We start from the raw sequence: 15,054 nt of genomic DNA, 5'->3' as shown, positions 1-15,054 counted from the left end.
GAGAGAGAAGTTTAATTTACAGGGTTTCTCTTTTATTTTATAGGTTGTTCCTTTGCCAATGTACTTATGTTAGAGGAAATAATTTTTTTCAAATTGCCAGTCATTTCTAAAGTAATTTTTTTTAGTGTTGGGAGGGAAAAAAGGAAAACCTAGAAATCCGTGTAACCTGATAAGAACATTTATCCCACATACTGTTTTCTCCCCTAAATTTAGGAGTGATCATTCTGTTAATCCTCTACTCATTTCCTCCTGGGCGTTGATTGTTTTTGTTTCCAAGACAGCCAATTTTATTTGTATTCCTTCCAGCTGATATGTGGAACAAGTAGCTGTTTGCCTTCATAGAGTTGTCCTGTGCTCCTTGTGTGATTATGGACAGGTCTTTTACCCTCTGTAAGCTCCTTAAGGAACCTAATGGAGTTTGATACACTAATTATTTCATTTCTAGGGGTTGGGATTCTCTGCACCAAGACTAAACTGCATAAGACAAGTATTGGAAAGAAGAACACTTGTTTTGGTGTAAAGATTAACTTCAGTTATTGTTTTCTGACATTTGATGCTTTGATGGCTTTAGAAGACTATATTTTATACATGGTGTGGGCTTACCTTACGCTTTCTACAAGGGATCTTTGACCAGTGAGGAGCTTGCTTCTGTGACCCACTACAGAAACATAAAATCACTTTGGTATCAATGATTTGTTAATTTGAGAAAGGAAATAATCATTGTTTGAAGAGGCAACATGGGACCAGTAACATAGCCTTTCTCTTTTTGAAAACGTTCCCTCTTAAAATTATTTAATATTTCAAACATACAAGCATACTCTACCTAGAGTACAATAACACATTCCTACTACCTGTCGCTGTAAAATCTGTTTATCACTGCACTTTATTTCCCTTTTACCAACACTTCACTATCGCTTTTCATACTCTATCAAAATATATAATTGATTCATTTACTCTCTTGAATCCACTAGAATATTAGTTCTGTGAGGGCAGAAATTTTTAAATTCTTGCTTCACTGCTACACCCCTATTATCCAGTATCTACCATTGTTCTCAGTATTGATTAATGCTCAGTATTAATTTAATATATGAATTTTTCTGTGTTTGCTGCTTTCTGTGAAATGGAATGCAGTTTGGGTTCCCTACCCAACTGTATACCCTCTCCCAAATCAAATTTCCTTCTTCCCTATCTCTCCAGAGTTACCCAGGAGTGTGAATTTGGCATTTGTCACTTTCAGGCATGTTTTATTTTTCAGGACATATTTATGTAGAATATTTAATAGAAGTGTTTGAGTGGTTAAGAGTTATAAATTGCAACATAACCTTTCTGTTTTAATGTTGAAAATTCTGGGGAACAGGGCCAGGTCTGTAGTGAACAGTACTACCCAAACCCTCTTTAAGGAAGTCTCTTCAGGTTCCTTGAATTTAACTGATTCAGGTACCCGACAACAACTTACCGTTAACTTCTAAAAATGAGTCTGCTTTGGCTTGCTCAATTTCAGAACAAGATGGTTCATGTGTCTGTGCCAGAAAATTGGCCATTTCTTTGCAGTTTTCTCTGTGTGAGAAGGTCATAATTGTTTAATCAAAAAATCTAATCAAATTTTAATTGGTCTACTATTCTCTGTAAAACTTTTTTTCCCTTCCTTTAGTTGAGACGAGAGAAGATTGACCTTGAAAATACATTGGAACAAGAACAAGAAGCCCTCGTTAATCGCCTCTGGAAGAGGATGGATAAACTTGAAGCTGAAAAACGGTGTGTTTAGTCCTGCTGTTCAGTGTAGGGTGTTGTGTGTGTGTGTGTGTGTATGTGTGTGTCTAGGATTTGACTGAGAGATGACAGGTGAGCAATGAGATGTTTTAATTTTGTGGTTGATGGAGGTATTTTAATTTGACAAAGGAAATCAACTGTTTCATTGATAAATGACCCAAGGCTTCTGAACTGTTCCCATGTTGGTCACCTCTTTATTCTTTGCTATTTTATTGGCCCAGTAGGATTTCATGGTTCACCTTTAACTTGTTCTGAAGGATGGTTGTGGTTTCAACTTTCCCCCTTATTGGACTGGCTTCTGCAGTTTTCTGAAGTATTAAGGATATATTATACACTGTTAACTGTTATGCATCTCTGTAATAAACTCATTAGATTTGTTTTTAAATCTTTTTTAAAGAAGTCCTAGTACATATTTAAGGTTAGAATTCTTTCAGAATTAAATGTATGTGTTAATATGAAATGTTGTTCAATTCAATAGCGAATGTTTTTTGAACCCCTTTGTGTCAAGTTCCTAGGTCCTTATTTTTAAGCACTGTACACTTGGGAGTGTGTGGGGCAGGGCTTGTAAGAATGACAGGAGAAACTGTATGTGAGGTGCATGTCTGGGCGTGGAAAATGTGTTTCTTGAAAATGGTAATTAATCTACTTCATCAGGATCTTTTGCTTGTTAACCAGAATCATTCTGCCATACCTGTTTAGTTCAAATGAACATCCATAAATTGTTTCAAGTTCAACTCTGGCTTTGTAAAATATAATCATATCATAAGCTTTCAGTGAAATTTAGAGTGGTAGCTGTATTCAGTTTTCAGTTTTCCAACTGTAATTGAATCAGCTAGGTTCTGTATTACTGCAGTGGTATTAATAAATGGAATTATGAGAAAAGTTATTTAATATACATGTAGGGAGCTTTATAATATTTAACATCAAGGGAAGGCCTAGAGGTAATTCAGAGTTTGCCCTTGGGCAAACTCAAAAATAAAAAAAACAAAACACAAAGCTCAGCAGTTTATAGAAGGGGGTTAGAAATCTGTTGCCAGTGGGTCTTCCTTTGCAGAATGCTGCTGGAGTGCTCACATATCTTAGTAACAAATTATTGGGTTAAACAATATGAAATTGTCATTTTTTCAGGTCAAGAGCTGTTAAATATCAGCTCTGTACATGGTTCAACCTAATATTGATAATAGTAAAGAAGGTGACACCACCAGTTATCAACACAATAATTTTGTTTTGTTTTTAGCTTTAACCTTTGCTGTGGCTAGAAGCAGAGTACTCTCAGTCCAGTTTTCCAAGTCCTTAGGCCTGATATTTGCAGGAGGGAATTTTAGAAGTCTGTCTCTTCTCTCACCATAGTACCTAAATCTCCTCTAAGGAGAGTCCACAAATCGTAAGTTCCAACCAAAAGTGTTGAGAGAGTGTTCCCTAAAACCAACATGTTGAACATTTAGTCATCTATTAATTCTGAGTGTCTACTGTATGTTAGGCACAATAACCGGACCAAATATTAGAGATTTTTTTCAGTAGTGCTTAATTACCAGTGGTCACTTAAAAGAAAGAAAAAAAAAAGAAAGAGGGTAGATTCTTCAGCTCTGACCTTTGATACCTGAGATAACACGTAAGGCCCACAGAAATTGATGTAAAATGGGAAGAGGAATTTAGCAACCTTGCGAATTCTGGCAATTAACAGGAACTTGCTTTTTAAGACAAATTCTCCAGCTAGTGTTTTGTTTTGCATTTTAAAAGCAAATTGTTTTTCATTGTTGGAATTTTTCTTTTCAATGAAGAATCCTACAGGAGAAATTAGACCAGCCAGTCTCTGCTCCACCATCACCTAGAGACATCTCCATGGAAATTGACTCTCCAGAAAACATGATGCGCCACATCAGGTTTTTAAAGAATGAAGTGGAGAGACTGAAGAAGCAACTGAGAGCTGCTCAGTTACAGCGTATGTAGCCCCTAGTTTCATTGGTGGAATTAATGTTTACCAAATAACAGGGTATTACTGTTATTTGGAATTCAACATGTATTTGAATTTGCATTAACCAAATACATGTTATAATTTATTACTGCTTCATGTTTCCATATATCAGTGTATGTATCATCCTATAGCAGATAAATTTTTAAATTTTAAAAAATTTTTATTTTTAATTTTTTTAAGGAGGTACCAGGGTTTGAACCTGGGACCTCGTACATGGGAAGCAAGCTACATCCATTCCCCAAGATATGTTTTTAAAGTATTATAGTAGAATAGGAAAAATAGCTTAGAATATTTCTAGAAAATAATTCAAATAATTTCAGATCATAAGTAATATTTTCAATATTTTTCAATAGTCTCCCCTATATTTGTCCCGAAGACCTTGCTAATAACAACATTGCAAGAGACCTCAATACACTTTGCGGATATTAAGGCAGAGAATAGAGTGTTAATTTTCCTTACTACTGAATTTAGCCTTGGCTAACATTCATTCATGGTACTTGAAGAATACATGCTTTTGAAATTTATATTAATACTTTGGAACAGGCCAAGATGTTGAGTTGGAAATCAAAAGAACTAGATTTCTGAATATTTGAATAGGTCCCTGTGCGTTTTCTTAGGGTCTGCTATTTCCGCTTTTAGGCTGATCAAATTCATATTTATTGTTTTAATAGGTAATACAGCAGAAGTATGCAGTTAAAAATTGTCTTCTCTCACTCCTCTTCCCCAGCCACCAGTATCTTCCTTAAATACAACTTAAATTACACATTTTTAATATAGTCATCTAGATACGCAGTGTGCACAATGAGCAAACTCTTTCGCACTTTTCTCTTGGCATTTGCAGTTTTCCTTTTGCCAATACATATAGAGCTGTCTCACTCCCTTTTTCAAAGGCTACATAGTATTTGATTATGTGGATATACCATAATTTATTTAACTAGTTACATACCAATGGACTGCTTTAGGTTGTTTTTGGATCTTTTGCTATTTCACATAATATTACAATGAACATCCCGAAAACACACATTTATCACTTTCAGGATAAATTCCAGGAAATGGAATTGTTGGGTCAAATGGTTTGTACAATTTAAAATTTCAGCAGTTCTTGTCTTTAGATTTTCTTTTCTGAAGTTCATTGTAAATTTTAGTTCAGTGGTCTATCTAGGGTGGTGCATTGGGATTATCCGTGGTAAAAAATGACAATGTATTAGTTTCCTATTTCTGGTATAACAAATTCTCAACAAACTTAGTGGCTTAAAACAACACAGATTTATCATCTTTCATTTCTGTAGGCCAGAAGTCCAAATTCAGTTTCCATAGGCTAAAGTCAAAGTGTTCGTAGACTGCTTCCTTATAGAGACTCTAGGGGAGAATTGATTTCATTGCCATCTCCAGCTTCCAGAAACTTCTCTAATTCCTTGGCTTGTGGCCCCCTCCTCTGTCTTCACAGTATATTACTCTGACCTCTGCTGGCACCTTATAATCCCTTCTCTCACTCTATGGCACTCCTGCCCTTCTCTTTTAAGGACCGTTTCGATTACCTGGGTCCAGCCAAATAATCCAGGATAATCTCCCCATCTAAAGGACCTTAATCTTATTTGCAACATCCATTTTGCCGTGGAGGTAACATATTCACAGGTTTTGAGGATTAGGACAAGGACATCTTTGGGGAACCATTGTTCTTTTCCCTATAGGTATATTCCAGTGGATCCTAGTCCTCTCTATTTTTTTCTTTAATACATGTAAGTCTAATATGTGCCCCAGATTGACAACCATTGTATGTATATTTCGTGAAAACAAAGTTCTCAAAAATTAAAGTTGTTTTTGGGTTTTTCCTATGTTGATAAATTCCTTTTAGCACATTTCTGAACTCTTTCCAATACCATCAGTTTGCATTTTTTCCTTATATATACTTGCCTTGTGCCCCAGGCAAATTTATCGGAAGAAACTTGGGAGTTTTTCTCATTCCTGATACTTCCTCCCTATTGCACTATTTGGTCTTGGAAGAGACTGCAGATACTGACAGAGGCACCCCTGTCAGTGGTTCTGTGATTTTTTTTGAGGACAGAGAAAGCTGAACCAAAGCAGCAGCAAGTGGCACTTACTCATCATTGGTTTGGATTGGGCTCAGAGAATGAATAATGACTTTTCCTCATCCATCTGCCTCATCCTCCATCGTTCGAATGATCCCTGCCTCCTTTGGATGCAGCTGTGGTCCTTGGCCCTCAGTCTCCAAATCTGAAAGTATTGGAACCTTAACCTCCCTCACAGTAGTTCTCAACTCTGGCTGCAGACATGGGAATCACCTGGGGAGCATTAAGTATTATGAGTGTCAAGGCATCAACCCCAGGGATTCTGACTTCATTGGTCTGGTGGGGGTGAGAGTGGACATTGGTAATTTCTAAACTTCATTGAAAAGGCATGCAAGATGTAAACACCACCTTTGGAACATTTGGGGATCACCCCATGGAGTCTGTCTTGAAGTCACCCTCAGTTGATGCTATCTTTGACTAAATGTCACAAGATGGCTGAAGATGGGGGGGAATGTAAACTGTAGCCCCGAAGTACTAGGGCGCTCTGTATGAGAGTAGGCAGGAGGCCAGCTCGTGCTAAACCCCGTCCCTTGTGTAGCTTGAAAACACCAGGTGTGGTGGTGTGCCAGCAGAGGGCACCCATGGAATGTCAGCCCTCTGGGCCTGGGTCTTAACCACTGGAGGTGTGGACCTGCTGCCTTGTCTGTGCCTCTGGCTTCTGTATTAATTGCGGAATTACCAGGAACTCTTCCCACCGCTGATCCTGGCAACGTTCTTGTCTACCAGATGCTTAAGTATTGTCATTTTCTTTGACAGATAGTGTTCCCTCTTAATTGTTTTTTTCTTGGAGACTCATAAATCCTCAATTGCATGAAACCTTCCTATTTATGGAAAAGAAAGGCAGCTTGCTCCGACAGTCACCCTTCTGGTTCTAGAAACAGTAAATATTCCAAGGGGCTATAGAGCTAATGAAAAAATTCTGCATGCTTGCATATTTGGGATGAAGTAATTTAAATCACTTATATTAAAAGTGTGTGTTGTAAATATTTACCCAGCATGCCTTCAATTAAAGAGATTTTTTTTTTTTTTTTGCCTCCAGATTAGCCAGCAGGGTTTCTGACTGCATTAAAAAAAAAACAATTGAGGGATTTAGTGTTCAGTGCATATAGTAGTGTTTAATAATTTTGCCTTTTTTGTTTGAATTTCTAAGTAAAGGATAGTAAGAGCTTTTATATATTCTGTAATGATGCTTCTTTGGAAATCATTGGGTACTTATCATCCAGAATCATTATCTGGTAAAACACCAAAGCTTTGTGAAGTTGCTTAAAACCATAACTAATTTGATGATCCCTGGAAGTGGTAATAAGGTTAGTTTGTAGAAAAGAAATGGTGAATGTGGCATTCAGCTCCTTCTTTCATTCTTAAATTTGGCCTTGGCTGATAATATGGAGCAGTAACATGTATAAGTCTCTCTTGAACATGCTCATAGCCACTTTCAATTTGTAGCTATTATTTAGAAAATATAAGTATATGGAGAGTTTGCTTTTCCCAAGTTCATTGGATGAGTTCATTGGATGAGACAGAAAAGGAAGGAAACAAGAAGATGGGTAGACACTGAGGTTTGTATTAGTGTTACTTTGGTTATTCTCTAACAACAGATTCTCTTGTCTGAAGAAAATCAGACAAGTAAGGTATTATTTTATATTGGAAGGGTGCTGGAGTACACTAGGGAATCCTAGAAAGGAAACCTCAGAGAGGCAGGGTTTGTGGTAAGTCCAGGGAACTCAGCAGAAGGAGATTCTAGAGCCCCGTGAAAAATGTCAGTTCCGTTTTTCAGATTCCTGGGAGGGAGACTCCTACGTGGCTTGGCCTGGGTCCCATGTTTAGCGCTGGGGCCAGTCACCTCTGGCCTGAGGACAAGTGCTGTAGAAGAGCCCCAGGTACATGAGGGTAGCTTCTGAGGAAGGGGCATGGTGTAAGGCGTGATTTCAAGAGGCCCTGACTGTGTACAGTTCTTCACCTGCTGCCTAACTCAGAAAGACTGTGAGTGATTGGAAAGAGTTTACACACACAGTCAAAATTAGACTGGCTTGAACTACCATTCTAAGGTTTTCTTGTTTGTGTTCATTTCTGTTTTTATGAAAAGAATATGAACTGTCAGTGAGAGTGTTCTTTTTATAGTGGTTCTCAGTATGCTGCCACCACAGGGCCATTGTGACAACTTAGCCATGCTGTATCTGGAAATGATAAGGAGCAAAACTGGTACCTAGAGGGGAGCCCATGGCAGAATTCATTTTTCAGACTTGGCCCCTCCCTTCCTTGCTCCAGCAGCACAGGTGCAGAAGAGATTGGTAGCTCCCACCTCCAGACTTAGCTACAATTCCACATGCTTGCATATTTGGGATGAATGCAGGTGAGGAGAAATGAAGATGCCTAACCTTGAAGCATTGACTTATATATATTTTTTCTAAATGTTAAGTCATTGGTAAACTTTGCTCCTTGGGGCACACTTTAAATCCAGATCTCTTGTCTCTGTTTGTGAGAACTATTACCTGGGCACAGTTCCCTTGCCTGTGACATCATAGCTGAACTGCATCTTTTTTTTTTTTTTTTTTAAGATTTGGATATGATTGCATAAAATATGGTTTAACTGAGAACTCTGGCTTTTCAGATTCAGAGAAAATGGCACAGTATCTGGAGGAGGAACGTCACATGAGGGAAGAGAACTTGAGGCTGCAGAGGAAGCTGCAGAGAGAGATGGAGAGAAGAGAAGCCCTCTGCCGACAGCTGTCCGAAAGTGAATCCAGCTTAGAGATGGACGACGAAAGGTGTGCACGTGTCTAGTGAGCCTGATCCATAAGCCATGTGCCAAGTGCTCTTCTTTGCATCCTTTTAGATGCGAGGGAGGTGGCTTAAGCATTTCTTTTTTGTGATGATGAATACCACCACATTACAGTAGATGCTAAGGCTGAGGAAGATTAAATGTTCTCCTTAAACACAGAAAGGGGGAAAAATTACTTTTCCAAAACGGTTTGGTGGGGAGCTAAATGGAGGTGGACTTATGTGCAGAGAGGCAGAGTTTACATTTGTTGATCAGTCTAGTTCTGTCTTGTATCTGTTGAAAGCATGAGGAGCATCCTAATTCACAGGTGCAGAACAGGCCATGGTTGAGCCCCAGGAAACGCAGGCATAAATTTAGACAGGCAGAAGAGGTTGAAATCCTGAGGCCTTGCCTTAGTGTACTTGATAACCTTTGAGCCTTTTGCAGCTAATTTTTAAAAATAAAACTATTGCAGTGCCTTGATTTGCTCAGGCATCTGCATCAAACCCCTTCATTGTACCACCGGGGATGGGCAGAAATAAAAGAGTCATCCATGGGTTAATGGAAATGGCCTCAGCCTTTGTCTCTCATCCAGATTTCCTTTTTTTTTTTTAGCTTAATATCTTCCAAAATAGAAGTATACATCTCTCACTTAGAATCTAAATTATTTTGGTCTTGAGACCCTTTTATGCTAAAAAAAATTATCATCCACTTGAAAGTCCTTTTTTTCCATGTGGGTTATATATAGTATCTATTGATACATACATGTATATATCATGTTAGAAATTAAAACTGAGAACTTCTTAAAACCCAAGAATGTACAGCATAATTCAATTAGCAGCCATAATGACATTGTTACTGTATATCATAGACCTTAAAAATCATTAGAGAAAAAGATTGAAAAAGGCAAGCGGGTAATATCGTAGTATTTTCAAAAGAGTTTTGCCTTGTAGACCCCTGAAAGGGTCTTGAGGTTTCCTGAACCTTGCTCTGGGAACCACTGACTTAGAGTGAGCAAGCTCTAAGGCGTGGGTCAGCAAACTGCGACCTGTTTTTATAGATCAAGTCTTACTGGGGCACATTCATTTATGTATTGTCTATGGTTGCTTTCATGCCACAATGGAATAGCTGAGTATGCAGCAGAGATGTATGGCTTGCAAAGCCTAAAGTATTTACTGTCTAGCCCTTTACAGAAAACATTTGCTGACCCCTACCCTCATGGGTAATTAGGCATGGTACATGGTCATCACATCAAATCAGTTTACTGGTAAATGTGTGGGAGACAGAGCCCAGGGGTCTTAGGGACAAAACCCATAAGATATGGCCTTGAACTTAGCCTCAATGTTTCTTCTTTATTTTTGTTTTCCCTTTCATTCCTGGAAGTGCTTTTCCTCCAAAATACAAATAGAAATCTTACCCAGAAATCTTCTATAAGCATCCTTACAGCTGAATTTTCTTATTTAGATGACCTGGAAAACAGTCTGCACTTGAGAGTAAGATGGTTGTTAAGAGAAGCAACAAATTTAAATGGAAATAAATTATTTAATCAGCAGAGAAACCCAGAAGTTAGAGAATTAGCCTTTTTCTGAACCAGGTTGTTTCTGCAAGGAAATTTCCTGGTCCATATCAGGACAGCCCTGGTCTTTCACAGGTGCTTATCTCAATGTGAGAGGCGGGACTGAGCTTTCTCAGAGGCCCCCTCCAGCAAACATGATGGGCAGCCAGTGTCCAGGATAGCGATCTGCTAATAGCTGTGATGCGTATTCCTGTCTCTTAATACTGAAATATGTTGTCTAAAACATGTAGGCAATATTGGCACTCTGTTTCTGTTTATGTTGTTGAATAGAATAGAATTAGAGGGCTAATGAAGCTTTTTATCAATTTGCAATGGTCAGTGGTATCATCATTTCAAGGAAAATATGAGATTTTCTATGATAGAAGTATATTTATAATGGGGAACAACATTTATTAAAATAGTAACAAGTTATCCAGGTAAAAATATCTGTGTTTATGCTGGGGGCGGGGAGAGGTGGGGTGGGGGTGGTGGGGTTGAATGGGACCTCATATATATATATATTTTTAATGTAATATTATTACAAAGTCAATTAAAAAAAAAGATTATTCTTTTCTTAAAAAACAAAACAAAACAAAAAAACCCTTGTATTACAAAACTATCACCTTTAAGTCCAAATTTCTGTTGATCCATTTTGGATAGCTTCCCATTCTCTCTAAAATCTTTATCCTCTGAGAACCATTTGTCTAAAATCACCAGCTAGAATACTAAAAAAATTACCTATATTCTTAGATATGGAGGACTGCTCTTTGAATAAATTCACCTTAAAACAAACATGTTGGGAAGTGGATGTAACTCAGTGGTTGAGTGCCTGCTTCCCACATAAGCGGTCCTGGGTTCAATCCCCAGTGCTTCCTTAAAAAAAAAAAATTAATTAAAAAAAACCAACAACATATGTGTTAACATACATAGCATACCATACCCAGTTTGGATAAGAAACTTAAGCTCTGAGGGGCGATTTCTTCTTACTACTGAGAAAATACTAAAGGTACTTTAGGCTTCCAGATAGGCAACTCCCCCTCCCCCCCCCCCCACCAAACCCACCCCAAGAACTGGTGTGCACTCCAAGAGGTTTGCCTTACCTTTTGTAGGTCAGATTATCCCAGGCAGAGTACAGTGACTCAATAATTACTTCTCCTCACCCTCCTGAGAAAGATAACGTCACATTTGGAAGAAATAAAATAGTCTGACACTTGAGATGTCTACAAGTGTGTTTATTCTTCCTGAAAGACCTAAGGCCGGCTTTAGCTGCCTAGCTGGCTGTAGAATACAAGGAAAAGAGGAAAAGTCAAATCCTCTGCCGCTGTGATGGCTGCTGTACAGTGGGAAGGAAGAATCCGAGGCAGGTATCAAGTTGAAAGATGTATGTTGCATTAGGGAGCCTTGTATTGTCTGAGCTGAATAAACCTAAGTAGAAAAGGCCATGTTAAAGTTCCTCACTGAGCTGACTGGATGCCAGACCTGAGGTCCCTGGGATAAAGATACACATACATCTGGGCTTTCATTCTTTGGCCATGAGGTCTATAAAGGACGGTTTATTAGAAAATCTCTCAAGCAAAAAATTTTCCTGGGTAGTCCTCGTACTTGGTTCTTCAGAGTAAAAGCTGAGGTTCACGATGATCACTCTGAAGCCTTCTCGGGTAGGTCTGCTGTGAATTCCAAGTACCGGAAGAAGTTAGACCCAGCATGATGCAGCTAAGTGTGACCTAGAGTAGGTGCTCGTGACTATTATTACATTCTGATGCTATCATTTGTTAAGCAAAAATTACCTTGAAAAGGACTGACATTCAGTTCATGAGACTCTATCTTTAAGTTTCGACTTGGTGACACAAATCTCAGTGGGCATGTTTGGTTTTGCCTCTTAACTAACGTTTTAAATGTAGCCAGTAAAACATAGATGACCATGTTAATTCTTGGGACCGTGGAGGTGAACTTCTACATTGCTCTTGCGTGATGGAGAGAAGCCTGGCCCACTCTGTTATATAGCACAGGTCTGTCAATAGGCCTCGCTCCGGGGCTAAAACCTCCTTGATTCCGTAAGCCGTGCCCCTGCAGAGTGAGGCTTGCCCAACAGTGAAACAGCATGGCTCTGGAATCCGTGCTTAGAAATGTCTCCTAGCTACAGCACCACTCTCTAAACAATCAGGGTTTCTCATAGGAGTGCTTTTAAGAAGTGTTTCAATGCAGGAGGTTCTGATGATTTCCTCCTCTTCTCTCAGGTATTTTAACGAGATGTCTGCGCAAGGATTGCGACCTCGCACTGTGTCCAGCCCAATCCCTTATACGCCTTCTCCAAGCTCGAGCAGGCCTATATCACCTGGTGAGTCAATGTTCTCTGCTGCTTCTGAGGCTGATTTCCAGTAAATTTAAGAGGCAACCCTGAATATGTTTCCTTTTATCACGTAGAAACCTTGTAAACGGGGAGAGAGAAAGGTCACATGTTTTACAGAAACATCAAAAACAATGCAGGGTTACTACTAAGCATCTTAGTCTTGAAATTTTTAAGCTTAAATGTTGTAGTGCCAGCTAGTGTGTTTGAGGTTTTTTGTTTTTGTTTTTTTAACGTAAAAGGAATTTGATTCCAAAGAGCCTTTTTAAAATGAAGACTGAGTTGATTTTTAAGTGTCAATGGATTGACTCAAATCATGTATGAGTTTTTAAGATGCTATAGTACATCTCATATGTTGTCTTTTACTGTGTTCCACACACATCTCATTTTATCCCCAGAATAATTAACAGAAGCATCCTTTTTCCCATGTTAAAATTGGGGAAGTGATGATTTGGAGGCTTAGTTCCCACTCATACCACAGGCAGGAAGTGGAAAGGCAGGGTGTGTCTGTTTCCAAAGCCTGTGTTCTTTCCAGGGTGAGCTGCCTCCCGAGATTTTCAACAATTTTCATACTGCCTCGGCTGCAGTATGTAGGCAGTACAAGAAGGAACTGCAATCAGGCAATCTGCTTCTTGCTTTCCTCCTCAGAAGCCTCTCTCTCAAAGGTGCATTTGTCTGCCTCTGACCCTGAAAACTCTCCCCTGAGGTCTCGGGCTCAGTGCCAGCCTAGCTTGGGGATCTCAGGCCAGAAGAGCAAGTAAATAATCCACCAAGAAAGAAAGAGGAAGTAGGGGAGAGGCGGTGAGTGGTAAGTGGGGTAGAAGGAGGAGAGACAAGGTAGGGGGCCAAAGGACTGTGTCTTTTAATTGAACTGATGAGACTAACATTTCTTGTGTTTGCTGATAAACAGATTTTAAACAGAGCTGGAAAAAAAAAAAAAATAGATGTGTAAGGGAGGGAGGGTAGAGAAGTTCTACCACAGAATAGAGTAAGGCAGCTGCTTCCAAGGCTGGCAGCATACGTTTTGTGGTTTTGAAAAGTGAAACGGCTTAATGTTAGAGTGATGTCTCATTTTGTCTGTTAGAGTAATTGAAAACAAGGTTTGCCCTTAAGGCTGATAAAGGAGGATTCTGCTGTGTGCAATGCTATATGCAAGTTGCCATAAGTAAAGCGTGAGCTAGAAATGGCTTAGTTTTGTGAGTTTAGCATCTGGAGCAGCACTGTGCTTTTATAACCTTGTTTTGTTTAGTTCAGTTTTTGTTTTGTTTTTTGTTTTTTTAAACGAGGAAGAAATGAAAAGATAGTCCAGCACAAAGCATGGCAGCTTCTATATGCTTCAAGCCAGTGTGATCTATGGCATCAGGCAGGGGTAAAGAGGGGCTGTTGGCAAACCAAAAGGACTTTCCAAGATGGATTAGTGGCATGATCATCAACCCTTATTCTTGCCAAAAAGATATTCCTGAACCTGTTTCTTCCACTTTCCAGTGGCCTTAAGTCTCTCCAAAAACTTTTCTTCCTAGCTATCTCTCGGTTTTCCCCAAATAGCACCTGGGGTTTCAATATAAAGACAAAGGTCTTCCTTTGCCTTCTGATTTATTGATGTAGAAGGAAGGCGTGAGTTGGGGGAAAACAAAGCAGAGGGTTGTTTTTATAGTTGATGGTGATGCTGATTCATATTACATATAATTTAATGTCCCACTTGATTTATTTAAAACTAAAGAAATAGAGTTATGTAATTTCCAATTGATTAAATATAGTGTCATTGAGAAAAAGAGAAAAATACTTGAATGTCAGGCCCTGGTTGGGACTATTACTTCTATTATAAGTATTCCACAGGAAAATCTTACTCCATGTACATAGTTTTGACATTTATTGCAACTGTCTGCTTTATGGGACCTAATTTGACCATGGAGATTGCTTAGATATACAAGATGTTTGGTTTTTCCTTAAACTATGTAATAAGTAACACCTAGATTTCTTTTCTTTTTTTTCTTTTTTTAGTGTGGTACATTGCCACTAACCGCAGATTATAGTTTATGTTATAGTTTACACTCTGTCCGATGCAATTTTGTAAGTTATGACAAAATATATAATGGTCTTTATCCATCATTGCAACATCATGCAGGATAATTCCAATGTCCCAAAAATGCCCCCCTATTATACATATTTTTCCCTCACCCTCCCCTCCTTAGAACCTCTGGTGGCCCCTTCCTCCACATCAATGATACAAGTTCTTCCATTAGTAGAATAACAATATCTATAGTAGAATAATAGTAAGTCTACTTTAGTCCATTGCTCATTCCCCAATCCTGAGGATTTTGGCATGGTGATGCCCACTCTGCCTCTAATTGAGAGGGGACTTAGATCCCATGGGGCAGGTGGATGGAACTATCTTGCTTGCAGTTGTAGACTCTCTCTATTCCTTGCGATGGCCATTGTCCATCATCATCACCTTGTTAGTTGTCTTGGGTGAGTCCAATGAACTGGAAAGTAGGTGTTGCAACTCTGCTGAGATTCAGGACCCAACTGGCACATGGACAAACAAAAGATTTAAGT

The 15,054-nt window shown here is 38.9% G+C and overlaps 1 protein-coding gene across 1 annotated transcript in view; it reads left to right on the top strand.

The window, feature by feature from the left end:
- The window catches only part of CCDC6 (coiled-coil domain containing 6), a 133,506-nt gene that overhangs the window by 95,941 nt on the left and 22,511 nt on the right, over positions 1-15,054 (top strand). Inside the window, exons 4-7 of the mRNA XM_058298888.2 lie at positions 1,652-1,755; positions 3,552-3,712; positions 8,447-8,603; positions 12,389-12,489. Coding sequence (XP_058154871.1) covers positions 1,652-1,755; positions 3,552-3,712; positions 8,447-8,603; positions 12,389-12,489 — 523 coding nt within the window. The remainder of the gene's footprint in view (positions 1-1,651; positions 1,756-3,551; positions 3,713-8,446; positions 8,604-12,388; positions 12,490-15,054) is intronic.

This window comes from Dasypus novemcinctus, chromosome 6 (assembly GCF_030445035.2).
Source record: "Dasypus novemcinctus isolate mDasNov1 chromosome 6, mDasNov1.1.hap2, whole genome shotgun sequence".
Taxonomy (NCBI): domain Eukaryota; kingdom Metazoa; phylum Chordata; class Mammalia; order Cingulata; family Dasypodidae; genus Dasypus; species Dasypus novemcinctus.
Note: the sequence above shows the minus strand (reverse complement) of the source record. Positions and strands in the feature narration are given on the sequence as shown.